At 49.5% G+C, this 19,238-nt stretch overlaps 6 protein-coding genes across 6 annotated transcripts; 3 read left to right on the forward strand and 3 right to left on the reverse strand.

The window, feature by feature from the left end:
* Window positions 1-827: 827 nt before the first annotated feature.
* On the forward strand, window positions 828-1,175 carry FTJAE_2085 (RNA polymerase II transcription factor B subunit 5; the record flags this gene model as incomplete). The annotated part of the gene is made up of 3 exons (XM_037348242.1): window positions 828-846; window positions 900-1,048; window positions 1,128-1,175. 3 exons carry the CDS (start codon window positions 828-830, stop codon window positions 1,173-1,175), a joined length of 216 nt encoding a protein of 71 aa, XP_037210829.1.
* A 91-nt stretch (window positions 1,176-1,266) lies between these two features.
* On the reverse strand, window positions 1,267-2,188 carry FTJAE_2086 (delta3 5-delta2 4-dienoyl isomerase precursor (ech1); the record flags this gene model as incomplete). The annotated part of the gene is made up of 2 exons (XM_037348243.1): window positions 1,267-1,760; window positions 1,825-2,188. The coding sequence occupies 2 exons, from the start codon at window positions 2,186-2,188 to the stop codon at window positions 1,267-1,269; spliced, it is 858 nt and encodes a 285-aa protein (XP_037210830.1).
* A 666-nt stretch (window positions 2,189-2,854) lies between these two features.
* Window positions 2,855-4,305, reverse strand: FTJAE_2087 (1 3-beta-glucanosyltransferase gel1; the record flags this gene model as incomplete). The annotated part of the gene is made up of 3 exons (XM_037348244.1): window positions 2,855-3,425; window positions 3,473-4,133; window positions 4,191-4,305. 3 exons carry the CDS (start codon window positions 4,303-4,305, stop codon window positions 2,855-2,857), a joined length of 1,347 nt encoding a protein of 448 aa, XP_037210831.1.
* Window positions 4,306-7,673: 3,368 nt separating this feature from the next.
* FTJAE_2088 (OSBP-related 7) lies at window positions 7,674-10,791 on the reverse strand (the record flags this gene model as incomplete). The annotated part of the gene is made up of 3 exons (XM_037348245.1): window positions 7,674-10,518; window positions 10,589-10,665; window positions 10,768-10,791. 3 exons carry the CDS (start codon window positions 10,789-10,791, stop codon window positions 7,674-7,676), a joined length of 2,946 nt encoding a protein of 981 aa, XP_037210832.1.
* Window positions 10,792-13,835: 3,044 nt separating this feature from the next.
* FTJAE_2089 (GTS1-transcription factor of the Gcs1p Glo3p Sps18p family) lies at window positions 13,836-16,164 on the forward strand (the record flags this gene model as incomplete). The annotated part of the gene is made up of 3 exons (XM_037348246.1): window positions 13,836-13,950; window positions 14,173-14,216; window positions 14,284-16,164. 3 exons carry the CDS (start codon window positions 13,836-13,838, stop codon window positions 16,162-16,164), a joined length of 2,040 nt encoding a protein of 679 aa, XP_037210833.1.
* Window positions 16,165-18,347: 2,183 nt separating this feature from the next.
* On the forward strand, window positions 18,348-19,032 carry FTJAE_2090 (ornithine decarboxylase antizyme; the record flags this gene model as incomplete). Its single annotated transcript, XM_037348248.1, has 2 exons — window positions 18,348-18,957; window positions 19,013-19,032. 2 exons carry the CDS (start codon window positions 18,348-18,350, stop codon window positions 19,030-19,032), a joined length of 630 nt encoding a protein of 209 aa, XP_037210834.1.
* Between the last annotated feature and the right edge of the window lie 206 nt (window positions 19,033-19,238).

Below are 19,238 nucleotides of genomic sequence, written 5' to 3' on the forward strand. Positions count from 1 at the left end.
CCCGACTCCAAACCTGGGGGGAAGGGCAGCTCTTTGTACTTTGTGCACCCTCGGCTTCTACCTTAACATTTTGCATTCGTATGCCTCCATTACAGAGCCGCGTAGCCGATCATCCCCCACTGTCGAGGTGACTTCATCATAGTGGCTTAGTACAGTAGCTTAGATCTGGATGTATGTGTACCAGTATGTGAGGACCGTTGAATGTCGCCGTCCGCCGGTGGAGCCGGGACAAATCGGCCGCCTGTCACCTATTCTGACCATGATATCTATGATGGGCACAGCCCAGTCGGATACAACAAATTGAAAAATACCGACAGATAAACGAGAGAATTTGGTATGAAAAATCGAGCCCTTAGACTACAGCTTCTCAACTCTGCCTTGGACTAGTGGCGTATTGAGAACAAGCAATGCCACTTATACAACGACTAAGTAATACGCTGCAACAGTCATGTACACAAATACGCTCAGCTTAGTACGATGGCGATGAGGTAACATTTGGTGCCCGGGTCCAATTTGCCACATGATTAAGTTCGGCTTCCCAAACGAACAGCTCTGCGAAACCGGGCACAGTATAGTTACGGGCTTTGCCGTTGCGCAGCCGAAGGATGAATAAACATTTTTTGGAATGGCATCTGATGATTCCATGCAGGCTTTACCTACCTAACGTTAGATAAATGGCATATGGTCCGTGCGTCATGCAAGGCTCCCGTGCCATTAAACTCCACCCTTTTTATGGGGGAGCGTCAACCATAACCTGAACTTAAACCTCATTATAATCTTGGAGCATCTTCTGGACCTATTGTTGCGCTTCCGCGAACTGGCCCAAGATGCCTCGTGCAATCAGAGGTTCGTCTCACACTCTTTTCTGGGCACTGAGTATCCCAGCTTACTCATGCTAGGCGTTCTTATCGAGTGCGATCCTTCGATCAAGTCCATCATCGTCAGCATCGACAGTGCTAACCATGACTACATCATTGAGGATCTCGACGATGAACGCGTGGTTGTGAAAGAGACCATGGTTTCAACGCTCAAGCATAAGCTCGAAGAAGTACGTTCAACTGCTAGCACCATCTTTACCCAAGCTACTTGCGACTGAAAATGGCTTTGTTTGACTAACACATTCCCAGCGACTCAAAGAGAACCTTCCTCCTGAAGAGGAGTCCGGTTCCGAGTAAGCTTTGAGCATATGAAATCACCGAAATATGTACACAATTTCATTCCCGAACGACATGCGTCTATGGTCCTTTCGAACACCTGACAGCTAAACTACAACTTCTCAAACCTCGGCTTCGTCTTCTTCAATCCACTCATCAACGCCGACGAAAAGTCCTTGCCTTGCACAGCCGCTGCATTCCATACTTGCGTATACCTCAAGCTCTCAGCAACAGTATGATCCCTGCCGTGGTTGAGCAGCTCCTTCGTTCCCTGTACAGCAACAGGGCTCTTGTCAGCAAGTGCGGTTGCCAGAGCCACAGCAGCCTGCACAGCCGCCTGTTTGCCCTCGTGAACCTGGCTCACAAATCCTACTGATAATGCTTCCTGTGCTGAGAAGTCTCGGGCCGTGAGACAAACGTCCTTAACCCATGATGTTGAGCCAACGAGCTTGGGCAGACGTGCCAGGGTTCCGATATCAGCGGCCATGCCAATATCAACTTCCTTGACGGCGAAGCGTGTGTTGGAGGCGCAGATGCGGATGTCAGCGCAGCAGGCGATATCAATAGCAAGGCCAATAGAGACACCATGAAGCACGCAAATGACAGCTGTAAATTAAATCCCACATATCAGTGATCCATCATAGCAAATCGTTGGACCAGTCACACTTACGTTTCTCGCACTTCTCCATAGCGCCAATCGAGTCCTGAAATTCCTCAATGTGGTTTCTCACTATTTTAGCCTTTTTGGCGATATCCGCTTGAGAACCAGAGAGTATTCCATCATTGGACGCAGACTGCACGTCCAAGCCTGCGGTAAAGGCTCGGTCGCCAGCGCCGCTGACTACAACAGCACGAACGTCTTCATCACCGCTGAGCTGCTTGAAGACACGCCCAAACTCGAGCCATAGTTCTTGAGTAAAGGCGTTGAGCTTCTGGGGTCGGTTTATCTCGACATGAGCGACGAAAGGGTTTGGTGAGCTGACAATTATGTTTTTGTAAGATGTGTAAGCGGGAAGAGGTGCGGTGGAAGACATTGTGTGAACTTTTAACTCAGTTGCGATTACGTTGAAAAGAGAAGAGTATGAATGGTATTGTAAGAAGAGTACTACTTATAAGGGATGAAAGAATCTCGGGCTAAACTGTCCCATGGGGTAAGGTACTAAGCTTGATCTTGGCTGCGACACAACCCATGTCAGAGGTGGGCTGCTGATGGAGATGCCGAGGTTCCCACCAAATCTAGCCCAGGCTCTACGGCTAATAACTTTCAACTCACGTGCGACACAATTGATCGTTGCATACCTTAGCTCCCTCAGGTAGTACCTACAAATGAATAGTTAACGTTTGTAACGTGTACACCGTTGAAGCAGTGGATATTCGTATCGAGTTTAATGAAAGTCTATTGAACGTGCTTCGGCACTAAATCCTTTTAACTGAAACGACAAAGGCGATAACCGCCCAGATAGCATTATAATCATTTCCGGGTCGTCTGCCCTGCCTGGGCTAGACGCCAATGCTCCTGTTGAAAAAATACGGACCCGGCGTGCCCAGCGCAGCGCGCCCAACTAAGTAATCAAGCGCTCTTCCCCAACATCTTGTGCCTATCATGAAAACCAAGAGGGGGGCCCTAAATCATAACTCTGACCACAAGGCAATCCCCACACTAACAAGGAAAACAAATAAAGAGACGGCACGCCTGCCATCTACAGCAAAAGGGTTCCGGCGAGGGTGAAGAGAGTGGCGGCAGCGGAGACGTACAGGGCACCGAAGCCAAGGCTAGCAGCGCCGCTGTCATCATCATCATCACCAGAGGCAGAGGCAGAGCCCGTGGAAGTTGAAGAGCCCATGGCAACGCTGGCAGTGGCGGTACCGCTGTCAGTGTCGAAGTGGGATCCCTTGCCGTTGATGCCGGGGCCCTTGCCGGCACCGTCCTTCATGTACTTCTCGGCCTCGGAGGGCATCTCAGGGAGGTAGCTGGGGTCGACCTGCCAGACGGACTCGGATGTAGGGCAAGCAACGCCATGAGAGGTCTTGGCAGCACCGCCAGTGCCAGTGGGCATGGGGTACTTGGAGAGAGCAGACTTGAAGAGATCGAACTCCTTTTCGGTTGTGACCTTGCCGTTCTTGATTGTGACGATACCGTAGTCGTTGTCCTCGAGAGAGTACTCATACATAAGGCCACCGGAATAGACTGAGGACATCTGGCTGTCCATCATGGGCTCAAGCTCCTCGAACTTACGAGGGCGGTTCTCAATGCAACCGTACTCGGACAGGCTAGTGCAAGGTTAGGAGAGGCCAACATGAGTGATGAATCGACTTACAAAATGGGGATACCGTAGTTGGTGAAGTTCTTGACCTTGACGTCCCAGCCAGAGGTCTTGAAGTCGCTGTTGCACCAGGAGTAGTCGTTGAAAGCGAAGAAGTCAGATCGAACCTCCTCAGAACCACAGTTCATGTAGTGAGCGGTTTGCATGCGGTTGGAGGCAACATCGGCAGCAGAATAGCCGACAGGAACCTGGCGGAGCTTGCGGGCCTTGAGGTAGTTTCGCATATCACGAGTGATGGCCTTGACGTAGGGAGCGGACTTGTCGGTATCCTTCTCGTCGTTCATAACCTCATTTCCGGAGAAGAAAGCGAGTGTGTTGTCGTACTTGGCGAACATTTCGACGGTGGCGAAAACGCTCTGGATGTAGGCGGCATTATAAGAAGGACCGGGCTTGGCACGGTTGATGGAGTACTTGGGGTTGTTGACATCGAGAACGAGGTAGATGCCAGCGGCGTCGAGCGCACTCATGCACTCGTCGTGATCAGCCTTGTTGTCGACAGCGTAGACGCGAATAACGTTGACGCCAAGCTCCTTGAAGTACTTGATATCACGCTTGCAAACATCGGGATCGGCGAGAGGATCCTCGTTAGCAGAGGCACCACCGGGCTGGTAGTCGATACCTCGGAGGTAGAATCGGTCCTTGTCAGCCCAGAAAGCTAATTGATTGTCAACATTGACTACACATCCTACTCTTGAGGCAATTGACTACTAACCATTGCCAGAAACCGAGACGGCGGGGAGGGAAGCACGCTTGCTGGGAGGCTCCTTGAGGGTAGGGGTAGCGGAAGCGACAGCCGCCAAAGCGGAGAGGAAAGCAACGGTCTTCATTTTAAGTTGGTTGTTTGAACGGTATGGCGGCAGATTAATACGGTTCAAGAATTGTCGTTAAGAGACGATATCGAGGGTGGAAAATGATCGAAATGAGTGGATCGGGTGAGGAAGTAGAATTACAGTCCAAGTAGAAGAAAACCAACAACGAGGGAGTTGGGAGGTGGGAACGAAAGAAGAGAGAAGATCACGACCGGAGAGAAAACGACAGAAAGGCGTTAACCGGTTGGAAGGGCAGTTGAAGGAATTAAAAAATCAATGGAGGGAGGAAGAAGAAGAGAGGGAAAGCGAGCGTGATACGGAGGTTGGAATGGGGGTTTAAAATAGTAGGCACTGGAGGTGGGAAGACGGGATGGCCATGATGGGCTGGGGTGTGGCACAAGTACATACAGTAGGTACAAAGTGACAAGGCAGGACCAACTAGAATCGACCATCACAGAATGACACAGCGGGATAGGATAGAACGTGGATAGTGGTGGTATCAAGGGATATTGGATTGGATGGCAAGTGATTGATCCCTGAAATGGGCTGGTACTCTACTGTAGTACTGTAAGTTCAGTACCCACTACCTAAGCTTGGAGCACTCGGCATTATCTTGGTACTAACCTCCACTACCAATCTAGGGAGAGACGGGGTGTCTGGATAAGTACTAAACCTACCGACTAATGAGTGTGTGAGTTAGTGAGTGCCTCGTTTTACGGTACTAATTGAGCCATTGGACGAACGATGCAGACTCTTCCGCTCCCAGGCGCCAGGTCAAGAAAGAATGGAAACTGAGGTGGCCAGTCCAAGCGTCTAACGCCGGCCACTGTGGGCATCTCTTCCTTGGAAGGCTTGGATGGGCTTCCGTCGAATCCAAGGGGAAGCCATGGATTGGGGATTAAACGTGGGGCACGTCTGGTCCAGTAATTTCAGTTTCCACAAATTCATGCTGGCACACCTACTTACTACTACCTACCTAATCTCGAAGGGCCCAAGAGAGCATGATGATGGGTTGACGATCAAATCCAGCAGTACAATGCTCTTGTGTGTACCAGTAACTCAGTGCTGTGAAACTATCTTGTCGGATGAAACGACTGTGTTTGAATTGTCATCTACCGGCATTTACATCATCACACATTGTGTCTTGTTTTGCTTACACTTGGAAGATGGAAATCAGGTACACGAATAAATGGGCTGTATCTGTACTAAACCAGCCTATCGCTGAAGAATTAGACTTGGCCAGTGGTGTGAAGTCTACTGATGTGTTGTCCCTTGTCGCTTGGTGAAGAACAAACTGTTGCAACATCCGTACAAACGAGGTGGCTATCAGTAGGTCATGAGTAGGTGACGAGTAGGTAAGTATGTACGGTATGTTTACGTACTCGTCACTATAAAGAGGATCGACACAAACAAACATTTAACCATCTTGCCCTCTCAGCCTCTAGTTTTAAAACTCTGTTCTTGTTATCCGTATTTTGGCTAGTGTTGCCCATGGTGCTGCATCACTCGTATACCTCACTTGTGTCAACAAACACCTCAACGCCTAACTACTATATGGATGACAAGAAATTCTCAAGAGTGCTCAGCCACAAACCAAGAGTCCAGAAACTCAACCTTTCCGGTTCTATGACAGGTTCAAGGCCTGTAGTACATTGGCATCACTTGCTATCCTCTCTTTTTTCGTTTCTTGGCCTGGATTTCGCTCAATGCTGAAATTCAATTGACCCACCAAAGTCGTCGTAATGCATTTTAAGCTATCGGTACACGCCTCCCCTTGCTCATGCATGACACTCCCTTTCGGCTGGAGCAAGCGCCTCCTGATCAGCGATTGGCGCGCCGCTGAAACTCGTCTCGTAACCCCCCCTGAGGCTCCTTTTTAAACGGCTCCAGTTGGTGGCACAGTCCCTCTACATATTGCCTTGTTCATCATGATGCTTGGTAAAGGCTGGCCTGGGGTTGGCATTGAATGTCTGAGTAGTAGGTAGATACCTTAGATACCTTGAGTGACTCGTAGAGTTCTTTTTCGTTTTATGCTTCCGTCAGGTTTTGTTATCAAGTCAAGACTTTCGCCTCATAACCAAGGTATCCAGGTAAGCTTAAAAGAAACTTCCTACCTGGGTATCTGTCACTAATAGCACAAATAAGAATTTCTTCCATCCATTCTCACCTGCAGATTCAATGATCGGCAGGGGTCATTCTGCCACTCCCGTGCCGCTAAACTTCAGTGGAGCCCAGGCCCTCACGTCTATGGGCCATACCGTATTATCCCATTGAAGAACAAGAATAGAAATTCGACTTCTCGTATGGCTTAGTACTTAGCTTACCAAAATCTTGTTAGTTGTCAAGCACCCATTATTGTTGAGACCGTTTCCGTGTATTATATCAAAGTACAGGCAGATACCGCATATCTTGAGTCTTAACATTTCTTCATCCTGGCATCAGCCAATCTGAGCTCCGACTGCTAAGACTGGAACCCTATGACGATGAGTAGCACTTGACATGGATTTTGCTTGGTTTTATCTCCTAGACCCGTCAAATCAACCGAGGCCAAGGCCAAATTTCAATCGTCACGTCGATCACCCTGCACTGCCTCGTTCCAAGCTCGTCTCTGATCCCTCATCCCTCACAACCACTCGCCTCAGCATTCTCACCGCAACGCCAATATCACATCTCGCCTGCTGCATAATTAAACTTAAGATCTGGGCGCTCAGCCAAGAACGACCCTCGTGTGAAACACTGTGGTTCTTCACAATACCAAAGGCCCTCTTTTCATCTGGTAACCTCACCTGGGGTGCGTCACATCCCCTGCCAGTACATGCACCAAAAGACGGGTCACCACTATATCTCAGAGCCAAGAAAATGCTTGGCTTTGTTTAGCTGCAATAGGAGGTTCCAAGTGACACTTTGCGTAGGGGAGCCAAGAAAACGTGAGACCTCAACCCCAAGCGATGAAAATATTAGCCAAGTTTAGTGTACAGTAGGTATATTAGTAGGTTCTTTTAACCAGTTGATTTTAACACCTTATCCTCATGTCAGAGGTTTTATTACCCCCTATGGTTTGCCTACCCGGGTCTGCAAGAGGAAGATTGCATGATCATCATTTGAATTTCAACTTATCTTACATACCTAAAACTAACTCCTCAATCAAGACGTCCGTCTTAAGCTTGGCCAGCATTACCTTATAAGCTGACTCTAAAACAGTGATGGCCTAAGCATCCTTCTAACTATTGCACACACTCTATCTTATGTTAAACTCCCATCACCGACCTGTCTTCTTAACCAACAGTCTTGATTACACTCCATAAGAACTCTACAAACAATTCATTCGACTAAGGGGTATCAAAAACGGAATCCAATGTTTGTGTCTATCTAGCTTTCATCAATCATCACGTAAGCCTAAAGAGGTCCTCAACCCCTTGCCAGCTTCCCTTTGCGCGCTCCTCCCAGTAACTATCCTTTCCTGTCTTGAGCTTCCACACTTCCTCACCCTCTGGAGCGTTCTCGACCTTGACGAACCATCGAGGTTTGTATGTCTCACCCCGCTCTTCGAGCTCTCGGCGTCGACCGCGCTGAGCTTCCTCCAGCTTTTGTTTCAGGTCCTCAGCATCATCGATAGCGCCTTGTTCGTATGCACGCTGATCAGGTCGCAGGCGACAATCCGTAGGAGGCAGTTTGCCCTTCTCGATCTCTGTAATCTCGTTCAAGCTGGCAGCAAAAGTTGTGAGACCGAATGTCTGGGCAGCATTTTCCACCAGTGGTCCAACACGCCAAATCTCCTGGCCGCCACCTTTGCCTGTTGTCTTCAAGCTGTTGGTCCATGTACCAACCAAGCCGCTGCCTGTATTTACTCCTTCGGGGTTGAAAATCTCCACACTGACATCCTCAATACGTCCACCCCACATGCCCTTGCTCTTGAACTCAACAGCAGCCTTGTGACATGTACTATCATTGACGACATGCATTGTCCCTACAGGCTCCACGTACTTTTCACCCATAACCACGTTGCGCAAGAACATAGTAGCAATATTCCATGAATATCGCTCTTCGGAGCCATTTGATAGACGTAGCACAATTCGAACACGGCCGTCTGTCGTGATTTCAGCGCTCTTGCCCCAAAACTTCTGACCGGGGGCTGGTGATTGGGAGAACGACCAGTTGGCTGAGTCTGCTTGCATGGCGAGGAGAAGAGGTCGATGCTGGACCTTCTCGACTAGAAGTCTGAAGCCTCCGGGCACCTCCTTTTCGCTTCGAACCAGTTCAAAGGTTTCGCCCAGTAGAGGTGTGAAGGGCTTCCGGATAGCACGCTCTTTGGCTCGACCACTACTAAACTGGGAGACTGCAAACGCTGCGACGAACAAGAGTCTATCGGTTGGAGAAGATTGCTTTGCAGCTTGGTTTAGTAACTGTGCGTATTCCAACTGCTCGGCCACCTTTTGGCACATAGATGACGGTTCGTTCGAGGTAACGGGCATACTGATGGTACTAAAATCTTTGCCGACGTTTTTCCTGAAGAATGCGATCAAACTCGGTGCGGCTGCAGCTGCAGGTGGTATGGTTGATCTCCTGGTAACGGCTTGCTCAATCGGCAACGGTGTAAGGCTCTTTGGTTTCGTGGGGAAAAGATGAGACGCATCGTCCAAGTTTGCTGTGTCATTCTCTCCTATAGACGACACAGAAGAATTGTCTCGGAAGGAATCTTCCTCCTCGTCTTCTGCCTCTTCTGATCGTGAAGCTTCGTCTTCGCTGCCATCAATTTTAAGAACGGCTGAGTTGGCATCTTCAGCATCAAAGAACTCGTCTGCTGTCGAAACAGTGTCTATACTCTTCCTTGACACGCCACCTGCGGACAAGGGCACTGGCATGCGACGGCGCTTACTATTGTTGATAAGTGTAGTGAACTCGGAGACAACTGAGTCAAGGTCCGTCAGAAGTGATTGACAATGATCCTGCAGCGAGCTCTCCTCTCTACCAAGCCCCTTGGATTGTCTCCTTGAGTGATTCGGCATATTGGCAGAAATAGTCGTAGTGACGCCACCTGGCGCTGGTACTGCCATAGCTGTTGGCGCTCCCAGCGTGGCAGGGGATATCGCAGGAGTGTTTGACTTTCTTCTCCAGAAAGAGCGCCTCTGTTCGGGAGGGGGTGTGAAATACGTGTCGTTCTCGTCGATAGCACTAGTCGCGGCTCCAGGTGAAAGATATTGAGGACTGGTTACTGGTGGCGGTTTTGCTTGGGCTGTGACCTCACGGGTCAGGCGTCGAAGTGCATCGCGTGTGCCAACCACGCGGCTAACCAGGGATTCGACCTGCTCCCATTCCCTGTCTTCTTGAGGAGAGGACTGATGAACAGGCTGAAGCTGGCGTGTATTGATTTTTAAGTGATCATTCTTGGGTAGGTCCAGCGTCTCCAAGCCCCTTGCAACGCGGCTCGCCTTTTCGAGCGCATGTGCCCAGTCTTGGAATTCCTTATCGTTCGGGGCTCTCAAATGCCAGACTTCAGCGCCGGAATCGATGCTGATCTCTCTTCGTCGCTCATCTGCAGCAATGGCGGCTAAGCTTAGGGGAATAGCGCCTCGGAGCGCGGAGGACTTAGGGTTATAGTAGTACGACAGAGTGCATGTCGAGTAGTCAAGCGAAAAGAATCTGCGAGCGTAGCCTTGTCCCTTCTTGCGACGCCTCTTGTGGAGAACACCTACATGGTAATTGCCCGAGGCAACCTCGCTACGGCCAGAAACGGAGTTCGCGTTTGCTACGGCGTTGTGACTGTGAAGACTGTCTAGTGAAGCAGAGGCAACCCCGTCAAGCCTAGGGCTACTGTGCCGCCCGAGACTCGTTTGGCTAGCTCCAGCTTTCGGTGCTTGAAGATTAGGCAAATGTGATGAAGTCTGAGGAGGTGCCCCCGTAGGATATGTCATTACCACGAAAGTCGCCGTCTTGGATGTCTGTTTCGAGAACGTGTTATCGAACACGAGGCCGTACATTCCGCTCTGGTCGCGATTGACCTCGTACGTGCCAATGGACACCTTGTCCGCTTCGCATTTACCAATCCATTTGATGGGTATAAATCCTTTGCTTTTTAGCAGCTCTTGTGCGTTTATATCTTTCTTCGAGAAGCGGGCAGACTTCCCGTCCGAGGTACCACCCGATTCTTCAGTTCCATTATTCAAGTCTTCAGCTGTGGAAGACGCAAAAGTGGTGGCACCGCTGCCGGGATGTTTGACAATGCCAAAATTACTGAAGTCATATTAGTACACAGCTTCATTCAAGGTTCGCGCCAAGCGGCATAAGATGGAGGTGCGCGTACATGGACTTCTTGTGAGGCTGTACGCTCCACGATAGTGTATTCCCTTCGTCGACTTTGACCCAGCGAACAATATACGACTAGTTTCGTGTTAGCCAGAAGTTTATGTCGATTCTTCGTATGGTGCCTGGCGCGCGGCATCTGTAATGCAGGGAAAGCTAGTAACATGCCTTGCTATGAACTTCAAGCTGTTCAATGCCCGCCATTTTGTATGGTATTCTAGCGGCAACCAAAGATTTCGCGTCCGTGGAGGTTTTAAATATCGGAGAGCTCGGTGGACAAATTCGTGGCGGAGTTGAGGGCCTTTAGGGATTGACCATGCCGGCTCGATTGATATTCAGCTTGGGATTTTCGGAGAACCGGAAACTGCGGATTGGGGATGGCTCTTGTTGTTGAAGAAGACAGGTTTCGACAGTTGAAGAGAGAAGTTGTGTGTGCAGGGGGTGAAAGTGGCTGGCAAGTAAGTCCTCCTTATGTCTGACTGTTCTGCATGCGTAGAAGCCAAGAGTTTTGCCTCGACCCCTAGAGGAGTGAAGGAGTATCCGTCCGCCGTATACGTGCGCTATACGTGGACAACTCGAGCACGTACGCACGAGGCAGCTACCTACCTACCCAACGACTAAGCTAGTGTTTGTGTAGTCGAGTCGTGGGCTCTGTATTGGGCCGAACAGGGGCCTTGGTGGAGGGGCAGTATACGGATAGCGAGGTTTCGCCTTACTGCTGACGTTGGAAACGGGGATTCTGCAGTTTGTACAGCCACCACAGCCACTGGGAGCCACAGGTCCAGTCCTTTTCTGGAAAGTCTTTGGTGACAGGGACGAAACTGTTGCGAGGATGCTATTGGTTTCAAGTGGACAATTCGAGGGTTGAAGTGGTTGGGACAGGGCGGGCGGAGGTTGGGGATAAAAGCCCTGGCATAGGTAGGGAAGCAGGTACCTAGGTAAGGGTGATGAAGGTGGCTGGAGGGTGGAAGAATCTAGACAATTTTAATGCGAGTGGATGATTGATGATCAAATATCACTGAAGGTGTCGGGAATGTGGAAGCTTGCAGAGGTGGAATTTGATTAAATACGAAAACCAACAAAGAGGACTCGCGATTACTATGTCAAGGTTCCATGCCTCGGTAGGTTTGGTATGCGAGCGCAGCAAAGTGCTAGTTATTACACGGCATGATATGACGTTGCATTCCACTTTATTCCGAGGCATAGGGGTTACATCATTTCGAATTCTGGGACTGAGCTGTAACTTGTGATGTTGCCAATATACATACATACCTACAGGTACTATACACTGCTGTGTTGTGATATATGTGCCACGGCTTGACTTTATAGCTCGAAGGTCTATGGGAACCCGATCTCTTGTGCACGGCATTCTACGCCGGTGTTGAATTGTCCAATGTCTCGGGTGGAAGATCACTGTCGACTAGGATGATCCTCATAAATAGCTTCTCGGGCCCTGAGTATTGGTCATTACCCCACGGGCAATCCTCATTCCGGGCCTTGCCGGTCAATCCGAGCTACCGTGGACTGACAGATGCTATTTCCGGCACGGTTATCGAGTAGTCTTTTTGTACGTGTCTGCCCGTTGAATAGAAGGTAAGTAAGGCTACCCGGAAGCCGAGCATGTAAGTGAGGTGGCCAAGCACAAACTTCAGGAGACCTCACTGACAAAACTGTATTTGACAACGTTTATTGCAAATAAACCAAAAGGCTCAACGGTTGGTTGCCTTGTGTTAGTTAGTCTATAGTTTTGGTGAGTTTGCAGGGCATTCTAGGAACTATGACATGAGACCGGTTGGCACCCTGTTTTTGTAAAAGGCTTCTGTCACAGGAACAATTCAGCACTGATACTTTATCACTCCGCGAGCTACATACGAGGGTCTACAAACACAGGATTGACAATATTTGGCAAGTAGCCACACGTTTAAATAACTTAGATAGCATGCATTATATTGACATCTCCCTTCTAGTCAGGGCTGCGTAATGAGGTTCGGTTGTATAAAAAACCCTCTTCCAATGCCAGCACAAGATACGGAAATAGAGCGAGCAATGTCTACGTAGTTCATGGATATGTATGCAGATCATGGACATTTTTCACTCTATCTGCTCAGTTTTTGCAACTACAGTGATTATGGCACTGGTTTAGAACAGCAATGTCGGCATTACCTGTAGCATAGAACAACTGATGGCATTTGGCAATGAATATTGCAATATAGTTCGTACCATCCCATTAACGGACAGCCACACACTCTCAGAGAAATAATCACAAATCACATCTTCTCAGCCCCAATCACCATTACCCTCGAGGTTCATCACTACAAAGGATAGGAATCGATATCGGTTCTTAACTCAAACCCTGTCTCACCCACGCGACCTGCCCCTGACGCCCGTCGTTGAGCCAAGCATCAAAGGCCACCAAGACACTTCTACTGGTGGATGGACCAAGTGAGCCCATGCCTAATCCTAGTTGGGATAGACAGACGGGCCCTTAAGCAGCCAGACCTTACCTTAAGTGACTTGTGGATCTAAGCGGGCAGCGAGATGGAACTCCACTGTGGTTTAGGGGACGAGCCTACGAGGAGGAATCTCGTCAAGCTAAGCCCAAGGTCCAGGCCAAGCCAGGGGCTTTTTTTTGAGTTGGTATTTGGCTGACCCTTAGTTGAAGAACTTGAGAACGGAATTTCCATGTGCCTCTAGTTATGTTGACCTGTTTTTCATTTTCCCCTTTTAATATCTGGGCTTTGAATTCACGAGGTGTTCAATTTCACAGTAAATCACTGAAACGCTGAGCCAGAGTGTGGCAAGTGCTTCTTCCCGCACCTGCATCCCGTCCGTCTTCAAGGTACCTACCGCTGTGACCTGAATCGCACGGCGCAACAGAAAGGAAGTAGTACCCTTTCTTGGTCAACTTTCATCCTTTCATCTCCTTCTTTTCAAACCCATCAACGACTTGAGCCGCCTCGCCTCGCATTGCATCGCTTCTTCTTTGTCCCTCCTTTCGCCTGCATTGTTGGTAATAAGTGCTTTTCTTCATCCGCGATATCTACTTTACTTAATTGTTTGCTTCTTTCTGGTACCCGTCGACAACCCCCGTCCCGGTCTCCGGCCTCCGTACTCCAGACCCCGATCACTGCACTTGTCCTGCACGAGCCCTACGAACGACTCGAGACGGTTACACTGCGAGACAGGCTCCTTTGGTACTGCACATCTTTAGAGATCACCGAAAACTTGATCTATCAAGGCCCACCACCATGTCGAGTATCATGAGCAAGCGCCAGCAGGCGCGGAACGAAAAGGCCCTGCAGGATCTTGTGCAGAACACCCCGGGCAATAATATGTGCGCTGACTGCCACGCGCGTAATCCAGGTATGCTCCAGATGCACTACCAAGCTCATCCTGCGCCGGGTATACGAGATGGCCGGAATTTGCTAACGTCAATTGTCAATATCAGCTTGGGCATCATGGAGTGTACGGCCCTCTACTGCATCCAGGAACTGATCGAATACTAATATGTTTGTTAGTTAGGCGTTTTCCTATGCATGAGATGTGCTGCGATTCATCGAAAGTTGGGTACTCACATCTCCAAAGTAAAGTCCTTGAGCATGGATAGTTGGACCAACGAGCAAGTCGACGTGAGCACCAACAACAACGACCCGGCGATCGTGCCCAAAGATAACAAATAGCTTACACTGTCTACAGAACATGAGAAAGGTCGGAAATATCACATCCAACAACATTTATAACCCCGAGCATCGCAAACCTCCCGTCCCGGTCGACGCTGACGAAGCGGATTCTGCCATGGAACGATTCATCAGACAGAAATATATGAATAATACTGTCAGTGGAACAGGAAAGCCTAGATCTCCTCACATAGGCGAAGGGACTCCTCCGCCACTGCCGCCTAAGAACTCGAAGTTCGGATTCCGTTCAGCTTCATCTATTTTCCCCCTGTCGTCCAAGTCGAAGAAGGATGTCAAAACCATGACAGCTGCACATGGTGGACGTAGTGAGTCTCCAAGACCTCCTAACAAGCCATCAAAAGTGTTCGGCGCCACCTTGGATCTTGATCAACCGGATGACATGGAGCAGAAGCTGGCTAGGCTACAAGACATGGGATTTCAGGACACCAAACGCAATACTCTGGTGTTGAAAGGTGTTAATGGCAACATCGAGCGAGCGATTGAGACTCTTGTGCGTTTGGGTGAGGGTAGCGGCCGACCTTCACCTCTTCCCACCCCTTCACCTCGGGAACAGACTCTGCGAACATCAAGGTCTTTGACGCCTCTGACACCAAGTTCTGGCGGGTTGGGACTCGGCGCAGGTCTTAGTGTTCCCGCCCGTTCAGCTACGGACCGTCCTGCTACTCCATCAAGTGCTTCGACAAACCCATTTGATAACTTAGGAACGGCTCAGCCCCAGACGGCCCAGTCGACAGGAAGCCTTCATAACCGGAACCCATACGGCCAGACAAACCCATTCGGTGTGCCAGCCGCTCAACAGCAACAACCGACAGATGCATTCAGCCAGGCATTCCAAAACATGTCTCTCTCCCCCCAGCAGCCTCTGTTCCCCCACCATACTGGAGGACCAGCACCACAGCAAGCACCACAGGCGACAGGATATCAACAAGTGGCTCCGTCAGCGCCGACGACCCCAAGTGGCTTTTCAACTCTGGGCTTCACCAGCAACATGACATACCCACAGCCAGTCCAAGCGCAGGTGACTGGATATAATCCCTTTTTAGCAAACACCACAGATGCAATCCAGCAACAGCCGCAACAAGGGTCTAATCCCTTTCCTCAAGTCAATACCAACCAAGCACCTGCTGGGCACAATCCGTTCGCTCGATCCCCAACTCGAATCGCATCACCAAGCCTTGGCCAGATACCAGAGCAAACGCAGAGCTCGTTTCAAAACGCAGCTGTTTATCAGGGATCTGCCGTGTATCAAAGCCCGGCTCCTTTGAGTCCCCCAGAAACAAGCACCAACCCATTTTTTGCAAATGCTGGTCAGCCTGTGGCGCAAACAAATCAACAGATCTTTGCGCAACAACCTGTCGTGCAACAGATGCAAAGCCAACCTCAAGCAAGCCACAACCCCTTTGTCCAGCAGCAGCCTGGACAGCAATTCCCTGGACAGCAGCCTCAAATGTACCAGCAGCAGCAGCAGCAGTTTTACCAACCTCAAAGACCAGACAAGGCCTCGATTATGGCTCTTTTTAATAACTACCCTTCAACGGTACAGCAGCCAGGCCTGGCCGCGGCTCAGCCTTCATACCAGGTTCAGCAGGCCGTACAATACAGCCAGCAGCCAACTATTCCAGAAAACCAGCCCCTGCAAGCTCCAATGACATCTGTGCAGCAGCAACCAAGTGTGCCGCAGCATCTATCATCTAGCACGAACCCTTTCATGAGCGGTGCGCCTTCTTCTGGCGTCGCTGGTAAACCAAATGCTGCGACCACTTCAGACCCATTTGCTGCAAGGAGCAGAGAGAGCATGAACCTTGGCCTTGACCTTGCATGGACAAATGGGCGACACAGCCCAGATGCGTTCGCAAGCCTAAGTGCACGACATGGATGACGGTACGAGACTTGAGGCAGTATTGGAATACGATGTGTTCAGGATAGTACAAATGTGACATGGGAGATGTGAAGTACACTGTATGATAGTATTAACGTTGGTTCTGGTTTCTTGTTGAGACTATGTTATTGCCATTTGGCTGTAGTCTTTCTTTATGTACTCCAGGGCAGGGTGATTGATAGGGACTGGCCAGGATTGCTGGGTATGGCAGACCGGCCTTGATTGAGCAATTGGAGGTTGGAAGACGGCATTGAGGATAGCATGGCATAATGGTGCGTATAGACGGAGGGACAGGCGATGATAGACTTGGTGAGGTAGTCAACGGTGGCTGAAGCGTTGAGGGAGCACGGAGCCCGTAGCACGGAAGCGATATTCCTCCTCCTATGGCATTGGCTGTTGCTGAGTCGACTAATTCGAGCTTTGGCATTTTTGCGACTAAAATGGCTCTGTAGAAGATGCTGTCTCTTGGTGATACTGTTTGCGATTGTCAAACTCTGTTGGACTGTCTCCACATACCGTTGGTCTCGTGAGTGACATGATGCGCCTGGACAACGCAAGGGATCGAATTGAGTATCTCAATTGTTGATCATGTCTCTGGCTGCAGCAGAAATGCAGCCGAACATGGATGTTTTTGGTGATGGTCTCGGTCCGGATACGTAGCTGATGGAAGCAAAACGCGGGGTTGGGCAAGGTAGTAATTAGTGGCACATCCACCAATCAACTTACACGACAGAAGGGGGTTAATTAGGCTGCTCGGAGATGCATATGCGTTGTTAAGGTCCAGTTGGCCGAAAGTACTAATGTATCCTGAAACCAATCCCTTCATTCTCAATAGGCGAGGAAGGAATCATGAATTTGGAGACAAAATGTGCTGGGCCACAGAATCATGATCGAATCAGGTGATGCGATGTGGATGTTTAGAGTAGAATAAACTGGGTTTGTGGGTAACAAAAAAGCTGTAACGGAGCCAGTATCATGCAAATCTGGACGAAAGCCAGCACGCAATGCGTCTGTTATTATTGACAATTGTGGCACAGCAGCAGCATCCAAAATCGAATACAGAGTACAATAGGTAATTGCTGTATGGTAAGAATGCGGAATGGAGGCGAGTGGGTTGTTGTGTAAGCGCTTTAAGGAACTCTTAGTACAGAGTATTGTGCGATGATTACAGAGGATTCTAGACTCTTCGGACATGAGTGGCTGACACATTCGACGATCTGTGTGGCACAGGTGGAAACGTTGTGTGTAGCCGTAACGGTGCTGTGTAACCAAAAGAGTATGTATGGTCTCCCCGTTGTCAGAAGCAATAAACCGATCAAAAAGGAGCGCCATGTTGGTCCCAAATCATCTCAACAGTCTACGCATTATTATCACACAAATGGACTCTGTTGTAGGTAGGTTTCTGCCATACCGTTGTTTGTCATGGTACCTAGGCATACCAATGGAATTCACTTCACTATATCCATTAGATTGAGGAGTACCTAAGCTAAAAGGTAGGTATACTAGGACAAGCGACAAAGTCAACTCGTTCCTGTGACAATCAGCTTCCTGAGCTTGAACATTTTGCCGCACTGACAGACAAGTTCAGTTCCGAGACTATCGTCTGAATCAGACTCGTGGCCATGGATAACTAACACGGGATATTCTCTCTGCTAAAGAAATGAGCATACATATAGGCTGCTTTGCATAATCTCCTCAGTCACAATTTACAATCCGGCCTCCGACCTTCACTCTCTTGACAACTGGTTGGTGTTTATCAACCAGTAAACTGGACCATGTGCTACGGAGGCGTTCGCATTAGTTAGTGCGAGACAGTGCGCCAAGTCGAGACAATGCTTAGGTTGCTGAGATTATTCATGTTTGCAAGAAATGAGTTGAGAATAGTCAAAATGGTCATTATCATGAACTTGCTACCCAGTTGAGTCGACCCCATTGGCAGCGATTCTATAGAGTCTAATCATGTGATACAAAATGACGATAGCAACAGGCATTGCATATTCTTTCTACCCATTTCTTGAGTTTGGTTGGCCTCGGCTTACCTCACACCAGTGGTTGCCAAGATAAGATAGTCGCACTGTACGCCGTACTTGGCCAGGAGTTCCATTGTTACCCCGGCTCCAACTGCAATTGTACCTAGGTGGCAATCCCTACCTAGGTTCCTAGGTACGGATAGGTCCACTGAGATGTGGACTGTGGACCGTGGACTGCCTGAGGTGTGCACAATTCCAGAGCCTCAGGTGAGGGGTCCACCCAAAGCGCACTGTTCCTTCCGCCCCGAGCGCCCCGAAGTCACCAAATTCCTGGGTTCCTCTGCTTCCTCGTTCTTACTTAACCTCACCGCTGCCCAAACACCAGAGAGAGAGATCTTAGGCTTACATCTATCTACACGCATACATACAACGAATCCAAGACATTCTCCACGAATTGCTCAAAACACCGTCGCAAACTTCTCCGCACGTCTCCACAACTTATTCCTCCACATTCGCCTCAAAGCGAACAACACACAGATTTCTTTAAAAGGATTTCCAACCCGCTGGTCTCGAGTCATCTCACGACACGCTATCAATCAACTTCTGCCGATCAACATCCTCGACCCTTACCGCCCTATATCAACTCTAGTCGACAACCCGAAATCATCATCAGAAATGGCGCCAATGAATAATCAGAATTTGAATTACAGTAGTAATTACGGCGAGGCCGCTGCCCAGAAGGTCAACGTCCTTGCCTCTTGCTACCTCGTCGACTCTGCCGCCAACCTCAAGGGCCTCCACTACTGCACTACCGGGGTTGCAGGTATGTTCTCTCCTTTCAGGGCCAAATCCTTCTCATGGTACTAACTCTACTACAGGGGCCGAGTGGTATTCCTGAGGTCCCTTCCTCAGGACTCCCCTCCCCTCCAACAAGCCCCCCCCTCGCCGCACTAACCTCGTCTAACGAGCTCGCCCTTCTGCCCAAGAGCAAGAAGCGCGAGATCCCAGGCCGGCGCCTGGGTCGACGAGGGGGGGCAGCACTTTCGATCAGGGAAGAATGTGAGAGATTCTTTTGCGAGTCCATGAAGACGATTTTCCACGGTG

This window comes from Fusarium tjaetaba (genome assembly GCF_013396195.1).
Source record: "Fusarium tjaetaba strain NRRL 66243 chromosome Unknown NRRL66243_c0000037, whole genome shotgun sequence".
Taxonomy (NCBI): Eukaryota; Fungi; Ascomycota; class Sordariomycetes; order Hypocreales; family Nectriaceae; genus Fusarium; species Fusarium tjaetaba.